At 33.8% G+C, this 22,637-nt stretch overlaps 1 protein-coding gene across 5 annotated transcripts in view; it reads right to left on the bottom strand.

The window, feature by feature from the left end:
* Positions 1-22,637, bottom strand: part of GRID2 (glutamate ionotropic receptor delta type subunit 2) — a 1,431,476-nt gene that overhangs the window by 280,610 nt on the left and 1,128,229 nt on the right. For all 5 annotated transcript variants that reach the window (XM_027599851.1, XM_027599852.1, XM_027599850.1 and 2 more), the window contains exon 11: positions 21,893-22,205. In XM_027599851.1, coding sequence (XP_027455652.1) covers positions 21,893-22,205 — 313 coding nt within the window. The remainder of the gene's footprint in view (positions 1-21,892; positions 22,206-22,637) is intronic.

Here is a 22,637-nt window from a genome sequence, read left to right as displayed (position 1 = left end):
AATTCTACTGGAAACATGATCATAGAATGAGTGAATTGAACTAAATCTACTGAAAATAACTTGTTATACATGAACTTTATTGGGTCAGACAAATCTTTTAGAATACTAATTAGCAAAATCCTTTTTTTATGGAACTAGCTAACCCATCCTGAATTAAGAAATGTACCCTTTTAGAGATTTTGAAATTACACTGATATTAGAAGTTCCTTTCTACTTTTTAAGTTTATTTATTTATTTTTAATAAAGCAGCTTCAGTATGTTTGAAATGGACATGCTAGTTGGAAGGCTTTATAGTGTACATTGCTTTTTGCTGAGATTTCCACTAATCCATAGAACTGTATTTTATGGTATTGATGGTTACTTTGAAGTTTTAGCACAAAGCAAAATGGGTCAGTATGCCACATATCTTCCTTGAATTTTTATTTGCAACAAAAAATGCATTTGCTTACTTTTTTTTTGTTTCCTTTCCCAGTATCTATCAAAAGGACCCTTGTAAATTTTAATGATTAAAAATAAGATGTTGCATCTAAAGAACATTGATATCACAACCAAATTTCAAAATTATGGTGGAATGTATCTCAAACCCTCATTGACACTCAGACTATTTCCCAACACTTGTATGGTTTCCACAATTATGATATTGCCAAAACTATACACCTTTAAGAGGTGCTCCTAGAAATATCTTCAGCTTCTGTATACATGCTCTAATTATATCTATTTCATTATACTATTTTAGAGGTCTTGCTAAAAAAAATAAGTAAAAAGAGGAGAAACCAAATAGTTACATCCTTTCTCTCTTAGTTTGTCTTTAGCTCTGTTAGTAAATGTCTTGCTTTGTAAAACTCAAGAGCATAAATCCAAGTTTTGGGTAAAATATTTAAGTGTATAGTACACAGAATTTTTCTATCTAATATTAAACAATTAAAATATTTGAGATTTTAGTAATTCAACTTACAAAGGAAGAAAGATACTCAAAGCCTCTAAAATCTTCAGATGGTTTTTGAGTAGTTTGGTTCAGAGATGAACTGAGATTTTTGAAGTCACTTTATGTCACCCTTTTGTTTTCTCTGTCTACCATATTTGTCTTCACGTCCTTTTAGTTTATTTTTTCTTTACTAAATTATTTGATTCATATTTTAGGTGCTTTGTTTCTATTTTTAATACATTGATATATATCAATTGCTTATCTGTTCACCAAAAAAGAAAAAAAAATAAGGAACAGTACATGGTTTGAGCAACAAATAAATCGTGATTTTTAAAAAATATCCAAATACCACTTTCTGGAGGCCCCCAAGTTATTCTTTTTTCTTCCTGTACTATTTTCCTTGCTACCTGCTGATTTTACCACAGACTTGCAACAAAATGAGGACTGGCAAAGGTACTCAGTGAGGAAATGTTGTCTGGATGACTAGTCATTTGTCAAACAGCATGAAGCAAGACTGCCATGGAGTCTGGCCTGCCGCTCCAGAGTGATGTATTAGTTTTTAATGTTTTAAAATAATTATAGCAAGGCCTAAGCCACCATATAAAACCACTATGTAAATTCTAGTGCCATCATCAACCCCATTTTTCAGAGACCCAATCAATCAGTGGTTCTGAGCAAAACTGCACCCATTTTACCAATCCCAGAAGCATCAAAGTTCAAAGGGTAAGAAGCAGTTGTCAACAGGAATCAAAAGTAAAGTGGATCTCGAAGTGAAACTTCCATTAACTCGGAAATTTCTGAGATTAATTCCTGAACTAGGCCTTCTGTATCAATGCATTGCTATTTTCACAAGGTCAGAAAATGCCGATACATACTCAATCTGGTTTAATGAGGATACAAGAGCCAAGGTTAAGTCTAACATATATTTTAAAACTCCAAAATGCCATTCAAATCCAGTAACCTGTTAACCACCATTGAAGATTAGTTTCAAATCTTTACTCATTTATTGAGTAAACAGTAGGATTTATAATATGATAGAGAAAGGAATCGTTTACATTGTGGATTCGGTGTTTCAAAAACAGTATCAGCCTTCTCAATTTTGAACTTTGTCTTTTTCCTGTTTTCCAGAACTCTTTTGTTTAAGTTCTTAGGAGGACACCTTAAAAAGCAGAAGGAAAAAATGAATTCCTCTCTGGTTTCTGTCAGTACATTCTTTGGAGTAATAGGTTGCAAAATGGCTGAAGGAATGAGATTTTGGTGTGCGGTTGTGAGATAAAACATAGACATTTTATTCAGTGTATGGGGTTTATATATTCAGGTAGAGTTCAGTAAGTAATACAGACAGACCTATAACTGAGGGATGTAAAATAATTCATGTTCTAGTGATTCCCACAATACCGCTGATTGAATAAGAACATGTATATGAACCACAGCTCATGGGTTTTTGTATGTGAATGCAAATATGGAAAACTGAATGCATTTTAGAGTTCTACATAAAGCTTAACTATTTTGCCTAAGGAATATCTCCTCCTCCTCCTCTTCTTCCTTTAATATGCCACACTTTGGGTGTGGTTTGTAGATTCTCTCAGGAATTTCCAAAGGCATTTTCAATCTACAGCCCCAGTAGTCACTGAGTCAAAGATTTGGGTAGAATAAATGAGCAACGGAAAAGTCAGGAAACAGGTTCATATTGCTGGGCTGAAGTGGTAAATCCAAACCATGGATGTAATGAGGTAGGAAGTGAGGTCAGAGAGGAGAGGGATCAGGGTGAAGTTGCAAAACAAAACAAAACAGAACACAAAAATCCTATTACACTCAAACCAAAATCAGGAAGTAAGAGATTAAAAGCAAAGGTCAGGAAAAAAGTAATCAAAGCTTCTATATATTGAGTATTTACTAATGGACCAGGCATTGTGTTAAATGTTTTGTAAACATTTCTTTTTTTTTTTTAAGATCATATTTATTTGAGAGAGAGAGTGAGCACACGAGAGGGGGGAGGGTCAGAGGGAGAAGCAGACTCCCCACTGAGCGGGGAGCCCGATGGGGGACTCGATCCCCGGACTCCAGGATCATGACCCAAGCCGAAGGCAGTGGCTTAACCAGCTGAGCCACCCAGGCGCCCTGTAAACGTTTCTTAATCTTTACCACAGTCTTAGGAGTTTCCTCAGCCAAGGTCAAGATCAGAGAGGAGTAGGGACAGATGATTTTTGCTAACAGGTAAGGGAAAAGGCTAGGCAGGGAGTGACACATGTCAGAGAATCTAGGAAGCCTCACGGTGTCTCCTCCTCCCCAAGTACCTTTCTTCCATTAAGTCTTCTGGTTTATTACTGCCACTTCATTTTCTCCCTCCGTTCTCCTCAACAGTAAGGATAAATAGGATTATTGTAGGCTGACAGGCCGAAAATTTAGGATAGATTTGTGCAAATAAAACTAAAATAAACATGATAATAGTTTAGATATCTACAAAACTCAGAAAAAAATCCTCATTATTTTATATTGGAAATAATTTACTAAGACCAATATACTTTCTTAGATGATGGTAAGAAACAATCAGCTTAAAACATAACCATTATAATGAACTGGTGATCTTGGGAGATGTAACATATCAAGAAGATAGGAGGAAGGTGATATTGCAAAAATAAGAGATTCTTAATGATGAATAAATAATAAAGAAAATAGGTAGGCGAAGATCTTTTTTTTTTTTTTTGTATTGTTCTGAGAGGGGGGCTATGATTCTGTATACCTTAACTTCATTCTTGGGATAATTCAACTGGCGTATTGATCATTTCTCTATTTTAATAATGACATATAAACTTTTTATTGAATCATTAAAAAATTATAAGCCCAAATTATTGGACTTGTAAATAGCTATTATATATATATATATATATATATATATATATTTAAATTACTTTGACAAATAACTTTGTAACTAGCAACCTTAGACATAATAGGTTATTTGCAGGGGGATAAAACTTTCACTGTATAAGTTTTACATGCAAACAAAATGATGAGTTACTTTTTTGTTTCCCTTTTCCCTGGAGACATTCATTCACCTTGATTTCCTACATAGGCCTATGGAAGATAGAAAAAAATATATTTTTTGTTTCTTCCAAGTTTCACAGACTTAGAGATTTCTTCTCTGCCCATATGGCAATACACAAGAGACTCCTGCAATTGTTTGAGAATGCAGGCTGCTGTTCAAAAAACAGACATGGTAGGCAGTTTTTACATGAAGATATTATCCAAGGAAATGTTATTAATATTAATTGTAGTCGTATGACTAAGTGCTTTTGCAATCTTCTGCAACTTTCCTTTTTATTTCTTTTATTGTGCTGCCCATGGTACAAACCTATTCTAACTCTACTATATAATGAACTTTTCAGCAGACAGATTCTCTAGAAAATATTTGACACTTGCAGATAAATAATGAAATCCAAACCAGTCACTGGATGATAATCATCTTTGCGGCTTAATACAACTCTTTGTTTTTTTTTTTTTAAGATTTTATTTTTTTACTTGAGAGAGAGAGTGTGAGCGAGCGAGCAAGCATGAGCAAAAGAGCACAGGCAGGGGTTGCTGCAGAGGGAGAGGGAGAGGCAGGCTCCCATTGAGCAGGGAGCTCTATGATGGGGCTCCATCCCAGGACCCTGAGATCGTGACTTGAGCTGAAGGCAGATGCTTAACCAACTGAGCCACCCAAGAACCCCTTAATAAAACTCTTTAAAACAACTGTTAGAGTCTTTCTCTTCCTAATAATCTTTGGTGGCTCTGGAAGTAATAACTTGAAGATTATTTGATGCTTTGTGTGTGTGTGTGTGTGTTTTGCAAATGAAATTTAAAAAAAAATTGTAATGATTGGATGAGCTACTTCAGGTAAATTTTGATCAGCTACTTTTTTCTTTTGTCCTCTCTTCTCTTTATGGAGTTGTTGGATTTGGATTCTGACCCCCCAACCCTGCTTCCCATTATCATTTTGAACATGACCCTCCTTTATAGTTAGGTATATAAAAGTTTTGCTGTTGTATTTTAAGTTATTGGAATAGCCCCACTGCATTACATGGTATAATTTTGTACCTCTATAAACACCAGTAATACACATTTAGAAAGGTTGAGCTAACTTTCAGACTGCTTTTTGTCTGTGTTCTTAACATAATCAATGATAGAATCTGAGCTTTTGTGTCCAAATGATTTAGTCAACATTTTTTCAGGGTTTTAATGTTGCCATGTGTTATACCCAAGCAATTGCCTCTGCTTGAATATGTTTAAGTGTCTTCTAAGTATCTAGTGAAGTGCAGTGATGTAAAGCTGAATTTTACATTGCATTAGGTTACTATTGTTTTTTTTTAATAAATCCTTTAAAATTCTATTGAAATTTATATACTTTTAATTATCGAAAATGTGTGAATATGGAGTATGGTACAATGTTTGGTTGAAAGTACCAGAAGTCTTAGAAGTGTGCATATACATATCATTTAACTCAGAAGCTGCATAGCTAGGATAATTTCTTAAGAAAATAACCAAGGATGTGTACAAATATTGAACCACTAGAATAACTTTTTATAATTTTATAAGCAAGCAATAATAGGAAATTTAGGAAGACAAATTATATATGTACACACACATATAATATAGGCTCTTATGCAGATAGTAAGTAAAGCTATAAAAGAATACCTAAAGGAATCAATGGTTTTCAGAATGTACTGATAATTTAATTTTAAAAATATCATATACAGTATGAAACTACTGTTTTATATCTGTATATTAATATATTTTCTGTATACTGCTAAATCCTGTCATGTATATTTCTAATTCATTCTCTCTTTTCTATTTTTACTGCCATTTTTGTTGTTGAGGCGGTAGTACCTAATATTCTTCAGGCTAACATGTCAGCTGGTCGACTTTAAAAGTCTCATAATCTCTACGCCATCCTTCATACTGTCTCTAAATAGCACAGATCATATAGCTATTTGGATGAAATGCTGTTATTAAATTTATAATCTAACATAACTCTTTCACTGTGATTAACAGGTACACTCTACCAGATCATTTGCCGATAAAATTCTAAGTTTAATCATTATGAATAAAATATTAAATTTGGGAGAAGAAATGACAATGAATAAACTGATGAATAGAAAGTACATCATTTTTAAACCTGAAAAGAAAAATATAACCCTGAGAATTGTTTCAAGCTTAAATTTCCACATTTGTGTGTGTGTGTGTGTGTGTGTGTGTGTGTGTGTGTGTGTGAAGGGGAAGTTTTCCAGCTAAAGCATCTTGATTAGCACTAACACGCCAAACTGAAGATCAAAAGTACCACTAGATCAAAGCACTTTAAGATCAGTCTGGGAGGGTCCCTGAAAGTTTCATCTCTTCAAACTTCTCAGACCGGCTACAGGATTCCTACCATCATTGTTTTTTTGTAGCTGAGTCGACAATAAATTAAAAATAAGAAAAAACAAGTGTTATAAAATGCAGCATTGTTGGAGATGCTTATATTATGAAAAGATCGCTTAAAAGTTGGAGGTGGTGGCATTTTTCCCCTTATAACTTATCTATAAGATACAGCACAGCCACTGTCACTTTCAGAGTGATTATCAAAATATCATCCGCACAGAAGCAAAAGAAAGGCAGAAGAGGGCTTTAAGAAGATTTAAAGATTTTTTCTATGAAACTTATTTCACTTTATTTCATTAATACCAGGTGTTGCAATTTAAAAATTAAGCCCATATTTTTAAAAAGGAGATTGATAACTTTATCCTACTTGGCTTTTCTCATTCTTCACTTCCTTTGAATTCTCTGATTTCAAATATGTTTAATTATATTCCCCAAAGACTTGTAAAACAAATTAGACACAGAAAATGCATATGTAATAAACACTGTATTTGCTGGTTTATTTAAACCATTTTAAATAATGGTTTAAATAAACCATTTAATCATTTAATGATTATTTATTTAATCATTTAAAAGAGTAGAGTTGCATTTTATAATATCATAAAGGACAAGAAAAAAATAAAAATCTGCAATTTTAAAAGAAATGCTTCTTATTTTGTAAAACCATTTAGCTGCTACTTAAAAGAAAAAAGAAAAATTAAACAATATACCTTATTGATTCTTGTTTTTGAAAACCATATATATTGGTTTACTTTCTGACACCTTTGCATTACTCGACGATACTTGTTTTCATCTTTATTAGTTAGTGTTGTGAAATATATTAAACTATAGTGACAAATCAGAAGGAGGTATTCTAAAGGAGAAATATATGTATATAACATATATAAAGGATAAATATATATAGTTATAATATATATAACATATATATAATAAGTTAGTTTATATGTATGTATGTGTTAGTTTTATAATGACATATCAGGAGGAGGTATTCTAGAGGAAAAATATATATATATATATATATATATAACATATGTAAAGGAGAAATATATATAATTACAATGTATACATAACATACAACATGTATGTAATATGTTTACAAACTTATAACACTTCGTCATGATGGTATTGGTTTGGTATGTGCAGTCATCTACACCTTGGATATGTACTTATGTCATTATTTATAATATTCTCAGTTGATAAACTACTGAAATTAAATGATAGTCTCAGATAGTCAGATTTGAGGTTTAAATTGCATTGCACTCAAGTCTTGGAGTGAAACAAGTAAGCATAGCCAGCCTGCAAGTTTGACCTCTGCAATTACTGTTCATTTTCTAAGCTTCCCTGGGTGTAAATGCATGTTAAATTGTCTTTTAGTGCCAAGAATGACTTTTTCTCAGCCAAATTACTCTCTTTTGGTTCATCAGTTAGATATGTATTCTATGTAATTTAGTAACGCAAAAGTTACTCATTCCAACTTATAAGTGTCCAACCTGGACATTGCATGTGGCCAGCTTCATTATCTTACATTATTATTATAAAAAATGTGTTTGTGCTACTAAAGCAAGTTTTAATGCTTATTCTTTTTAATGAATTATTCAGGTCATCAAATATAATTTCCAGCTTGCTTAACCCAATTCAAGTCAGCAATCGCAGAACGTCAATTGGGTCAATATTAGTTCAGAAGAAAAAATTAAAAAATCAATGAACATCAAAGTGAACATTTTAATTTTCACTCTTTAGCCCAAACCATGTTCCATATTTGGAGGATTGAATATTACAGATTCACTTTAAATATGTAGTTTTCACAAGTGTCACTATCTATACAACTATCTGCAACAACTATAGGGGGACCTATAAAACTATAATTACACCATTTCCTGGTCTTGACATAAGATTTGACCTTGTTTCTCCTATGGCTTAGAGATTAAGTAGAGCCCCAATGGATGAACTGCACATCATTTTCAAAGGAAGGTTTTCTGAGGGATAATGCTGTGTTTACAGATTTACAGTGTGGCTGCAGCTAGTGTCTATTTAATCTTATATTACAGATGGCCTTTTGTGACCAAATGACTGAATTTAAAAATAAAGAATTTTTTTAATGAAAGAACTGGACTTGACAAGGAAAACTGAGAGTAAAGTGTTATTGATTTGTTTTTCTGAGAGAGAAAGTGTTATTATGAATGTTAGCAGATTTTAAGATCTTTTTGGATAAAGAAGTATATATAAATTTCAAGCAAATAAAAGTAATAAAGATCTTCAATTACATTCCTTTATAGGAAGAATTATGTATAGAGAAGGTTACTACTAATGATTTAGGAACAGGGGAATTATTTAATCCTACTCTGATTGCAAACTGTTATTAGCAGTTTGGTTTGGTATAGGGAAAAAATTCTCTCTCCCTCCATATCTAGATATGGGTATAGATAGATATTTACAGCTATCTCTATATATTAAATATCTATATTTATTTATCTATAGATAGATATTTATATATAATATTGATATGTAGTCCAAATAAAGGGCTAAAATAATTTATGTAAAATAACATTTATTGTTTCCAGAAAGATATAGGAAGTTGATTGAGAAGGAAGAAATACACTGAGAATGCCATTACTCTTGCTCCTCTCTGCGGTCCTTTTTTAACAAGAGCACTGGGGGAGATTACTTACAAGAGAATGGTTTTCTTCAGGAGCTGTCACCATAAATAGAGCTGGGAATAATATGTGTCTTTTCATTTAATGTAGATATTGTCTGAAAGGAATAACCATAATTGATCTGGAGAATAAAAAAGAGTGTGACTGGCTCTTGGAGTTAAGGTTTTTGAAAGTTTCACTAGATGGATATATGCTGTAAGCAACATACAGCTGCCTCAACAGACAAACATTCATGCACCTATAAAATATAATCACGACTCAGATACAAATCTACAATTTTTTGAAACAGTTCTTCAATCCCCGAGTATGCTGGAGGACTTGAAATCACAACAGATAGAGAATAGTTTGACAGTTAATGCCTTCTAAAACAATTATTTGTATTTGTCTAAATGTTTAGTCCTGCCACTCCTCTGCTTAAAACACTCCAGTGACTCTTAATTACTACAAAGTAGAAGCCAAAAACTAGACAGCCTAATCTCATGTGAGTTCATGGACCTCTCTGACCTCCCCTCCTACTAAGCTGTCCTTCTGGCCTCTTGGAGCAGGTCATTGTATTTGTGATTCCCTACACCTGACTCCCCCCAACCCCCTGTATCTCTACAGCACATTCCTTCCCATCCTTTAGGTCCTTGTTCCAATCTCAAATGCTTAGAGGCTTACTTAAATGAACCTATTGAACTTATTGAAAATTGCAACCCTTCCACGTGTACTTCAAATCCCTTCCCTCTGAGATAATTTTTCTATAGTATTTGAGTTCTGATGACTGTGTAATTTATTTATTGATTGATTTAGCCTATTGTTATTTATTTATTTATTTGAGAGAGAGAGAGAATGAGAGATAGAAAGCACGAGAGGGAAGAGGATCAGAGGGAGAAGCAGACTCCCTGCTGAGCTGGGAGCCTGATGTGGGACTCGATCCTGGGACTCCAGGATCATGACCTGAGCCGAAGGCAGTCGCTCAACCAACTGAGCCACCCAGGCGCCCTAGCCTATTGTTTTTTTACCTGTCTCCCTTCACTAGAATAAAAGCTCCATAAAAGACTGAATCTTTGTTTTTCTCAGATAGCTATCTCCAGGAGCTTGAATAGGGCCTGTCACATTGTAGACATTCAATAATGTTGAATAAATGAGTGATTTATAATTTGAGCCAAAACACTTAGCTTTAACGTACATAAAACATGTTTTAATCTCAAAAGAAATGTTTCTTTGAATTTATAAAAATGTACATAAAAGTCATTCCGTTGATTGAAGAAGTGGTATCACAGAAGAATTCAGGCATATATAATAGAGCTCTCATATATTCATTAAGATAACTAATGGAAAAATGCACTTGTCTAATTGGTCAGTTGTTTAATTAAGAAATAGTGCGACATGATTTTACATGCAAATTCTGTTTATTATCTCAGCAGAATAAATTGGTCTGAAAAAACAACAAAGATGTTTCTATATCTGTTAAGACAATGAATGCATGACAAACTTAACACTTCCTTTGTTCAAGATAGCATTAAATAAAGGAAGTTTATTCCCAATGTTAAATTTGTAGCCAGTGGTGTAGTTAATTAAGAGAAAATGTCAATAGAACTTAACATTGTCACAGGATAATGGTTCCTGTTGCTAGATATATGTCAAGAGAAAGATAAATAAGATGAAGTGATTTATTAAGCAGTGCCACACTCCAGGCAATGCATTTCTAGAGGATTATAGTACTCCTTGGGTGGTGATGTAAGGCAGACGACTGAGAACTAAGTGGCCCAAACTCTTTGAATAGTATAACAATAGTACAAAAATGTGGTGCTTGCAGGAAGTCCTGCTGATATAGCAAAATTACTTTATGTTTAGAAGGAAGGGAGAGACCATCAAGATATTAGAAAGGATCTAAGGCAGAAGAGAAGACTGTCAATAATTCTTCATGCCTTTGCAGATAATTATGTGAAATCATACTATTTCAAAATTTAAAACCCAAAAACATTAGGATTACCCCCACTTAAAATACAGGCTTCTCAAAAAATTTTATTTCAGGCAACAAATGATTATTGCTTTGGGAACTTAGTAACTTCTCTCAGCAAAAACTGTATTAGAATAATTTTTGGAGAAGCATCCAAAGATCTTTTATTTCTTTTCAATAATTTTAATAATATAATTTATTTTTAGATTGTTAATATTGATAAAATAATATCAAAGACAGTTTTAATTTAGACTCAACCTTGAGAATACTGGAATGGCGTATTCTTTGCTTTAACTCACAAATCTAACTCACAATACTATTACGTGCTTTGATTTTCTTAGGTGGAAGTCACAAATTTTACTGGTTACTTAAAAATTTTTTCATCTTAAAATTAACCTTATATCTGGTGTTATATATTCCAGTGCTGCAATAATATCAACTAAAGGGAACATATACTTAACTCTATTATTTATAACTTTCCTATGCATTATAATATATTTCAAAAGTACCAACAAGCATTACATATATGTTAATAATGAAACTATTGCTTAGCAATTCTCTTAAGTTTAAAGGAATTCCATCAATGAATTTAAAATTTTAGCATAATATTTAACATAGGTTCTATTTATTTATGAGACAAGGCTGCTTTCAGTTTTATCAATATATTAAGCAATCAAACCGGACCATTACCTTATACCATATACAAAAATTAACTCAAAATGGACTAAAGACTTGAATGTAAGACCTGAATCTATAAAACTCCTGGAAGAAAACATAGGTGGTAAACTTCTTGACATTGCTCTTGGCAATGATTTTTTTGGATTTGACACCAAAAACAAAGGCAACAAAACAAAAATAAACAAGTGGGACTACATCAAAATAAAAAGCTTCTGCACAGCAAAGGAAAACACCAACAAGATGTAAAGGCAATGTATTGAGTGGGAGAACATAGCTGCAAATCATGTATCTGATAAGGGGCTAATATCCAAAATATATAAAAAACTCATACAACTCAATAGCAAAAAAACAATTTCAGTAAAAATTGAGCAAAGGATCCGAACAGACATTTTTCCAAAGAAGACACATGAAAGATCTTCAATATCACTAATCATTAGGGAGATGCAAATTAAAACCACAATGAGGGGTGCCTGGGTGGTCAGTCGTTAAGCATCTGCTCAGGTCATGGTCCCAGGGTCCTGGGATCGAGCACCGCATCGGGCTCCCTGCTCGGTGGGAAGCCTGCTTCTCCCTCTCCCACTCCCCCTGCTTGTGTTCCCTCCCTCGCTGTGTCTCTCTGTGTCATGTAAATAAATAAAATCTTTAAAAAAAAAACCACAATGAGCTATCGTCTCACACCTATTAGAATAGCTATTATCAAAAAGACAAAAAATAACAAGTGCTGGCAAGGATGTGGAGAAAAGGAACTCTTGAGCTCTGTCGGGAGGAATGCAAACCAGTGCAAATGCTCTGGAAAACAGTACGGAGCTTCTTCAAAAAATTAAAAACAGAACTACCATATGCTCTAGCAATTCCACTTCTGGGTATTTAGCCAAAGAAAATGAAAACACTAACTTGGAAAGATATATGTACTCCCATGTTCCTTGCAACATTATTTACAATAGCTAAGAGACAAAAGCAACCTGAGTGTCCATTAAGACGAATGGATGAAGAAATATGTTATATATAGTCATGTGTGTTATATATGCATATATATTTTTTCATTCTTTTCCAAGGCTGAATAATATTTCAGTGCATATCATGGAATATTATTCAGTCATGGAGGAAAATGAAATCTTGCCATTTGTGACAACCTGGACAGGCCTTGAGGGCATATGCTAAGTGAAATAAGTCAGACAGAGAAAGGCAAATACCATATGATCTCACTTACATGTGGACTCTAAAAAGCAAAACAAAAGAAAAAAACTGAGCACACAGATACAGAGGACAGATTGGTGGTTGCCAGAGGCAATGCAGACCAAATGGGTGAAAGGAAGGAAAAGGGATAAACTTCCCAGTTATAAGATAAGTCACAGGGATGTAATGTACAGCATGGTGACTATTGTCAATAATACTGCATTACATATTTGAAAGCTGCTGAGAGTAGAACTTAAAAGTTCTCATCATAAAGAATTCTGTAACTGTGTGTACATAGGAACTAGATTTATTGCAGTGATCATTTCACAATATATACAAGTATCATATCATTATGTTGTATACTTGAAACTAATGTAATGTATGTCAATTATGCTTCAGTAAAAACTATTAAATATTCTAAGTTTCAATACTGTCACTGTGAGTGTAATAAACAAAAACTGAAATACCATCATCGTCATCATCTTCATCATCATCATCATTTCAATTCTGGAATGGATCCAAACGGTTCTAAACTGCCGTCAATGGCAGTTTGTGAACATTGATTACTTTAGGAAAATTAGCCTCCTCTCTGATGTTCATGCTCAATTTTGTGCTATTTTAGTTACAGATTTCAAGACATAATTCCAAAAACAAAACACATATTTACACAGTTCTTATACATTAATCCTTCTAAAATTACTCAGTCTTTTTAAGGACTTAATATATAAACTGGAAGCATCCTGAATCAAAACTTGTAATTCCATTCAATTTGAGTTCATTATTTGTTGTATCTTGGGTCCTGTTATCCTACAGTTTATCACAATACATGTGATGATGATGTACTTACATGGGAAAAAATGCTTTTAGTTTTTCACATCTAGCTGAATGACAAAGTTATTATGAATTTGTTAGTATATGGTTTTTACTATAAGCATTTTCATTAGCTAAACTAGCTTTCTTAATATAGTTCCTTATGCCTAATTACAATATGCTTCTTTAAAATAATGCTTATTTTCTCTGGGTGTTATGCACAAACAATGAATCATGGAACACTACATCAAAAACTAATGATGTAATGTGTGATGATTAACATAACAATAAAAAATTTAAAAAATAAAATAATGCTTATTTTCTGTGAGATAATTATGAGTGTATTAAACAATGTGGTTGATTCTATCTCTTGCTGTGGCCTGCAAAAATGTTGAGGTAATTATAATGTTGAGTGTCTATTTTATGTCATGCACACAGTTTTAAGTGTTTTATATCCATGAGTGATTAATTTTTCAAACACCTGATGAAGTAGGCAATTATTAGTCAGGGAACTGAGGCACCTGGGGGTTAAGCAACTTGTCCAATGTCATATAGTTAGTAAATGGTAGATATAGGATTTAAAACTGAGCTGTATCTCAAGGAAACACAAAGATATGAAAATAGTTCTTAAATTAGATATTGATACGATAGAATCCTATAATCCTAGAGCTGAAAGAAAATCTTAAAATAATCTAGTACTTTATAGATCAGAAAGCAAGGATAAAGTGAGTTGATTGGACAATTCGTTTCGTCCATTGTCACTAGGTAAAAAATTGGTTCCCAGTCTGTGTTCTTCATTTTGATAGGTCATGACTTTGTATGTATTTGACCTAATTATACCGCACCAAATAGCAGCATGTCTGTAAACTCCAAGCCCATCATGACTTGTGCTTTCCTCAACATGATAATTACGATTCCGTGATGGAGCTATGTGTTTACTAGTTTGTTTCTCTTGTACTTTGAAAGCTCCATGAAGACAGACACCATGCTGTCCTCCTCACCCTTGTGACTAGATAAATAATTCTTATTTAATAACTAAACAGATGTTTTCTGGAGAATAAAGAATTTGAAATGGTAAAGGCAGAAGAAATACCAAAAGTACCCGCTAAAGTACTAAAGTACATGGATATAAACATTAAGTGCTAGAAAACAAGTGAAGCAGACAGGACAAACTGTGTAGCTGTCCCAGCTGGATTGCTAATTTAGAGTCGAAGAGACAGAGCTATAAATATAAAGAGACTCTATAAATTTAGTCACAGCCACAAATCAAAGAGCAACTTTATGTGTCCACAGCATGGAAATATGGGTCATGCATTGGTCTTTTGTTAAATCTTAATATAAAAACAAATGATTGTCATCAAGAAATGTAGCTTACAAATAAGGGCCAGCTATTATATATGATGAGATATGTGATGTGAATTTATACTTTATATTACACATTGTAATTTCTCTGCCTTAAAATTGTGAAAAATTAAAGTAAAGGCTATGACACATTCAAGGGTATTTAACAAAAGTATCACCAGGACTTTATTACCCATCAATTTTGTAAACCAGAGATTATAGCTGGCTTATAAGTATGCATCTTAGAGCTAGGTTAAATGCTAAGAGATTTAATTTGCAAAACATACCAATACTGTTTTTAAAAGCTGGGACCAGTTTCCCACGTTTTTTGAAATATAACCATCATTATTAAACTTCTAAATACATATGCATAGGTGAAGGGGAAAAATGGATTCAGGTCAAACAAAAATTGAATTTCCAAATTTATATTCTAAACTGATGGTCTCTATTACCACCTATAGTCTTTTGATCCCAATAGTTTAACTTTGATCAACCCTAAATCAGCTTTAGAATAAATTTATCTTTGGTGATGTCTGACCCTATTCTTATTACTTAAGCTGAGGGGTTTTGTAACATGGTACTGTAAGTACTGAGTACTACTATGATATCAATGCTATTTTAAAGGACCTGCGACACCTCCTTATTCATCACTTAAATTTAGATTTTTAAAACGATTTTTTTCTTATACCACTTGGGGAAGAAGAAAAACCAACTCAGAGTGTCTTAAAAATCACCTTTCAGTGTTTTGTTTTGTTTTTTAATGACTCTCGGGAAACCACTCCTTTGTTTCGTTAAATACTAAAATAATGCTTTTAATTATAGTATGCATGGTTAAGAAGTTCGAAGTAGTCAAGAATATGTTTTCACCAGTTCTTGTTTGATAAGCATTTTATAAGCAGAAATCTGATTTTTGCCTCATATGCCTTGATTACTTTCAATTCTTCAAAAGCCCAGTTTAGCATGAGAAAGGATTTTCTGGCTCATATCATGAAGAGCTGGTATTAAAATAAACGAAATTCAGGGGCATATTACATACATATGATTCATGGAATCATTGCTTAGGAGCTCATTACAGTTCATTGGAAATGTAAACCAATGGATTTCCATCTTAGCATCACTGCACTTGTTTTCTACCATACAAATTACTCATTCCCCACACCCATAAGGATAGACTTAGAATAGTATCTGGGAACGTGAAAGTTCAACTGGGTGTTTTTTTTTTTTTTTTTTCTTTAGTGGTTAATTCTGGTGATAAAACAAAAGAAAATGAGCACCTTGTCATGTTTTAAATCAGCATGGGGAAATTCTCAAGTGGATATGACAGTTCTCAGACTGCTTGGCACTCCCTTCATTAAGGGCTGCCAATCATAATTAGCAACAACAGAGATGTTTTTTTGAACCCAAATAAAAATTACAGAGAGCTTTTTTGAGTTAATATCTGTAAGAACAGAACGTAGAAAGAAATTTGTCTGGATAATCCAGTCCCCCTGTCACTGGGGATTACTCTCATTTTCCTGTGTTCATAAGGGTCAGTAAACAGTAGAGTTAGCCAATATCATTTTCGTTATATTCAAATTGAATGTGAAATATCAGATAACATTACAAAGGAATCGCTTTAGCTACTGCATTACAAGGTTTGAATCCTTTGGGGTTTTGCAACTAGGACACTGATAAATTTCATATATTTGATATCTACACTATTAAAATGTATGTCTTTTTGAGTTATTCTCCTATGCCAAGTTTTCAAGAGATGCTTTCTCATCAACAATCTTGATAGAGAAGAATGTCTGATTCTTCTTTTTGTGGAAATGAGAAAGTTGTGATTCTCTGTAACACTACGATCCATCTGGCAGTGGAAAGAGCTCTTTATTTTCTTCCAAAAATTGCCCTGGGGTCTCAAAGACTGTGGGTTGCCTCTCCTGTTAATTCTTGTGCAGCAGCCCTCAGGTTATCTTCTACTATTCCTAAAGGTCCCCTTTCTATTCATCACTGGCATCTGTGGAGCTCTTTAAGAAAGCTAGCAAAGGAATTTTCCTTCTTTATTCCTTCCAATAATTCTGTCTCCTCATTGGAAGTGGGTTCTTTTGGTCCCATTTGGCTATGGCCCATTTAGATGGTTCCAAGCATGCCTGCCAGAACTGTATCTTTCTTATTTATGACCGTACTCAAAACATCTAAGTTGGGCATGATATACAGCATACCCAAGAAATGGTAATTAAACCAGTTAATATAGTTATTCTTTGTTTTCCTTTTGTTCTTCCTGTTCCTGGCATATAGTTGGTACTTAATAAATGCTTGCTGGTAAATAAACATATGTAATAGCTTTAAATATTTTACATGACTATAAATATTTGTCCTTTCTGGAACCAGACAAAAGCATCTGAGGCAAACTCTGAAATTGCCCTTTGCAAGTAAACAGCAAACAAATTGTATACAACCATATGTGTGAAAAAGTCATAGAGGCCTCCCACCCCCAGGCCCAGATATTAAGGTGATGCTCTTAACATCACTGCCCATAAACTAAACATAAAGGATCTTCAAAAATCAAATGCTAGTTGTTTAAGTATGTTGATTGCAGAGAGATGCATGTAGACATGGAAATAAAGGAGGATATAAAACGACAACAAAACTTGCATAAAATTGGTCTCTCATTCATGCATTTAACTATCTAATTCACAAGCTTTAATGTTCCAGCCAAACAGATGTACTAAGTTTATCTCTATAATGGGCCATACTGCTTTTGCACAGTTGGATTCCCTGAGCTATTTTTCCAGAATGCTTTGAAGTTACAGACTTTTTTAAAAATCAGAATTAGTAAACAACTGGCATGTATTTAACATTTTTCTTTTAGCTGTCCCTGAACTCTTTTTTTCAGAAATTTATCCGATAATACATGAAATGCTTTTTATCCCTATTCAATCTGGTCTAGTGGCTCAATAAAGACTGTAATTCTGAATAACAGCTGCACTTCTTAAAAAGACTATATTTTTATTGAAAATTATCACTAATTTTAACTCCATTGCCTGTGCACGGACACTGTCATTGACTGATTCTTTTTTTCATAGGGCTTAGGAGCTTTTTCTTCATTTATTTTTAATCAAAATGTAAAGATGCTTTCTGTATCTTTTAACAAATTCACCTTTTCATTGTTAGCAAGTGTAACAATGGCAGCATTTCAAAGATGAAGTAGTTAATCATATGCAATTCAGCATTATCCGTCACTAGGAATTTGCATTAATGTACAATCAACTTACAAGCTGTACAAATCATTTAAAGGCCCAGTTGGGATGGAAAAGTGCTTAACATATTTATAACTTTTGATATCTGTGTCATGTTTATACATGAGAAAATCATGCTAACCATATGGGTAATTTTACTTTTCTTTTTCTCTTAGATGTGCTCCAAAAATTAATTTGGCTACCTGGAGGCAGAGTTCAGAAAGCATGTCAACATCCTCAAAAATAAAGCTTCAACAAATTGGATACCTTATATATAAGTTCCTCATCTTAGCTACTTAATAAAATACACCAGTAGAGACATTCTGAGTAACTTCCTGTTAGGTTTCGTGAATTTAAATTATTGGGGAACAGATTATAATCTAATAAGCACAACATTGCAGTTAACTCCATGCTTTGTTTAGTTAAGTATTTAGCATGTATTTATTCATTTAGTTGATCAGTTTGCATTTATCGAACACTTAATACGTACAAGACACTGAACTGTAGGTAAAGGGACTATAACGATAAGACACTGTTTTATGCTCAAAGGACTCAGATGGAGACAAGTAAAGAAAAGGCAATTACATAATAGTTTATAAGTGTTATGATAAATATATCTTCAGAAGCTTAGAAGATGGTTCCTAATCCCAGCAAATATTTCCTAAAAGAAGTGAGATCAAAACAAGAATTAGAGGATGCATAGCAATTTGTCATATGAAAGCAGAGTAAGAATAGAGATTAAGCAGTTTAGTAATAAAGGCATCTCAGGAACTGAAAGGAGCAGAAGCAATGCAGAGAGTCATGACACAGTCTTGTATTCAAGGGACAAAAGCCATTTGGAGTAACTGAACAATTCAATGTAAGACATGAGTGGTAAGAGATGAGAATTGAGCCCTGGACAGGAGCCCAATGGTGGAATCTTGTTCATGTTCCAAGTAACTCAGACTTTTAAACTGTGAGCATTGAGGAGCCAAGAAAATATTTAAAGAATGAGAATTATGTGTTTAGCTCTCCCTGATAGAAATAACTTGGATATATATGCAAGTATGTGGAGCATATGTTTGCAGGGGACAAGAGTGAAAAAAGAAAGACCTGTTAACAACATTCCTGTAGTTCAGATGAGAAATGAACGAGGCCTAACCTAGGCAGCAGTGTAGGCTTAATCTGTCTAGGTGAGACAAGATTTCCACTTCTAGAAATATTTAGAAGGTAGAATTCACAGGACCTGATTGTGGTTGGATAGAAGGATAGAAAGAAGAAGAAATCAAACTGTTTTCAAAGTTTCTAACCTGTATATCTGAGTGGCTGGCAATGCATCAGCTGGAAGAAAAAATATGAGAAGCTACAGAGCTTTAAAGTGTAAAATAAATTCAATGTTTGACATGTTGGAACTCATGGTGCTTTTGCTATATCCAGAGAGTGGTGTAGTGAGCAGTTGGATATACAAAACTGAAATTAAAGAATGGGTGATGTAGATTTGGGGGGGTCAACTGAATATTGGTGGTTATTAAACCATGTACAGAAAATTGGGTGGATTGGGAAGAAGTGAGATGAAAACAAAGGTTAATGACATCTAACTATACCAACCTTTATTTTTAGCCAGTGCTCATACCTATTAACATCTCCTAGCTATTTGTCCTCATTTACTGACAACTTTGGCACATGGCTCATTTTCTTTCTCTCCAATCTGAGTTGACCGTCATTGCAGATGGTTCATCTAATCCTCTGGGCTCTCAGTTCCTTGATCAGCTTTGAAGTCCCTCACCAACTCTTAACTTCAGGAATCCATAAATACAGACTTCAAACTCCCTCACACTGATATTTCCACTTTTGTTCTTTGGCCTCATCAAGAACTCTATTCTCTCCTACTACTACTCTATTACTTTGCAGTCTTACTCTTACTGCATTCTTATTATTGGTCTTTCTATTTTTTTTTATTGCTACATGTACCCTAAGAGCTACGATTTTAACCATTATCTTGCAAATAATCTAAAATCATTTGCCTTTTTATCCTTTTTCCATGTGCCTAACTATCCACAGCTGAGTATGATTTGTTTTTATTTTTTATTTATGTGGTAAGCAATTATGTGACCCTTATATGAGTTATTTTATCTAAGAACTTCATAATTTTTTGCCACCTTAATTTTTATAACAAAGTTATGAGATGGGCACGACCAGAATGTTCCCTACCAGAGGAACTCACGCCATCATACAAGTTTGTGATCCCCAACCTGGACTCTAACATTTTTCTGTTTCATTGACTCTTTTTTCTCTTTTTGGAATGCTCTTTATGGAGAAATTAACTACCATTCTGTGAGAAAGGCCAAACTATCCCAGGAAGAGAGACCATAAAAGAAAACTGAAGCTACCAGCCCTCAGCCAGCATCAGCCACCAGACATGTAAGTGAAAGGCACAAGCCTTCAGATGAGTTCATTTTCAGACTTTGAGTTGTCTAGTTGAGTCCTCAGACATCACTGAGTAAAGACAAGCCATCCTCCCTATGTCTTGTCTAAACTTCTGATCCACGGAACTGGTAGGTTTCGGAGGATCTGGTTATGCAGCTATAGTCACTGGAATACTACCAATAACAAGTTTATTGCTAAATCCAGTAAATATCTTTCAAGTCTTAATTTTACTTGATTTTTTGAAATGTTTAACATCGTTGGCCAAACCCGCCATCTTTAAATATTGTCTTTATTTGGTATGTATACCACTGAATGCTATACATGGTACCTGGGTCTTTCTCATTACTCTTTGTCAGTTAGCACTGAAAGCTCCTCTAGCCCATTCCTTTTCTTAGGGCTCTCTCCTAGGCCCTCTCTGGGCCAGTGGTCTCACTCAGGAGTATGCAGTTGAGAACAACTACTCAAATTTAATGGAAGATCTAAAAGCAAGTGTGAATAAAAAATAAGATGCTATTGAAATTTATAAATATTAAGGCAAAAGTGTTATGTATCTCCATTATGACACATATTTCTCCTCTTTATTATATGTGATAGGTTTGTAAGAAACTATCGATCCCCTAAGTATTTTATTATTTCATTCTGTATAATGGCAGCAGTCTCAAATAAGGAGTTCAATAAGTATTATTCTATTCTAAAACGGTGAGAGTCATAGAATTAACCAGACAACTTTACAGAGTAGGGCAGATTAAATATTGAATAACAAAACAAAGACATTCTTTAGAATACCATGACATTATAAGTTAAATCACTGGTAAAGATTAATTAAATATTAAAATGAAAGAAAAGACAAAATTTCTTATCAGAATCTTAAATTAATCAAAGTTTTTTCACCATCATTGAATATTTTTAATATATTAAATAATGTCTCTGAACAAAGAACCAGTCCCAAATGCCTTATATATGTAAATAATTAAACAGTGTCTGCTCTGGTTGCAAGTTGTTTCATCCTAGTAAGGCTATTTCTCAGAATGTCAGAGAAAGGAAAAAAAAATTGGGGGGGAGGAGGGGAAATCTGATCTTGAGTTTCTTGTGAACCTTACCTCTGACATTCATTTTTGGCTTTGTTGATGAAATTGAACCTACATCAAAAGATAATGAACCATTTTTGTGGGAAACCTGCTGTGTTTGAGATCCTCTAGGAAAGAGTAGGAAATGTTCTTTTCTGAGCATTGCTGTGAAGACCCTTTAGAACACTTATTGATGTCAGATACAGAACATTCTTAACTGATTCATGGCATTTGAAACATATTCCTTTTTCAGACTAAAATGTATTTTTTCTCCTTACCTTGTTGTACAAAGGATCCATACACAAACCACATGGAGTTGTAGAGAGTAGTAGAAGTCATTGATCCCATTTGTAATCGTGGGGGATTAAGCCAATTCAGGAGGTAGACCAGAAGACCCACCAGAAGAACAGTGCCAGCAATGCAAGCCCAGAGAGAGAGATCAAATGGTGCGAGACAGGCAAACATGTCCACTGTTTTTTCAGCCCTTCGAAGTAGTACTCCCACTGAGTAGTCCATATAGCGTGTTGTAAAGTCCACCACATTCTCACGATCTGGGGTGATGGTTAAAGCAGAAATCCCTATGTCGGCTCTCTGAGAAATTGAAAGAGAAAATATTAAATTAACAATGTGAAAAACAATTTGATTTGTGGTGCTTCAGCTTGCTTTAAGGAAAAGAAAACAATGCATCAGGCAACATCTTTAGTCTTTTTATATAAACTAAAAAACACGGCAGAGATTTCTTAGAGGCAAACTCTGTGTGAATTTTGCATTTCTCACTGCAAACCTTGCCCTACCAGAGTCAGATAAATTACCTTGTTCATATTATCAGTGCATGTAAAATCAGTGAAGAATATTTCAGACACAGATAACACCTGAAGGAAATTGTCTTTTTTCCTTGGGTCATTTTATCAAAGCCATCATTAACACAGTAGCAAAGGCAAAACTTATTCTAAAGAATTCTTTCTGAGAAAATGTTCCCAAGATACTTAATTATATTCTTAACATGTAAATTATTAGGCAGGT

The sequence above is a fragment of the Zalophus californianus genome, chromosome 2 (assembly GCF_009762305.2).
Source record: "Zalophus californianus isolate mZalCal1 chromosome 2, mZalCal1.pri.v2, whole genome shotgun sequence".
Classification (NCBI taxonomy): domain Eukaryota; kingdom Metazoa; phylum Chordata; class Mammalia; order Carnivora; family Otariidae; genus Zalophus; species Zalophus californianus.
Note: the sequence above shows the minus strand (reverse complement) of the source record. Positions and strands in the feature narration are given on the sequence as shown.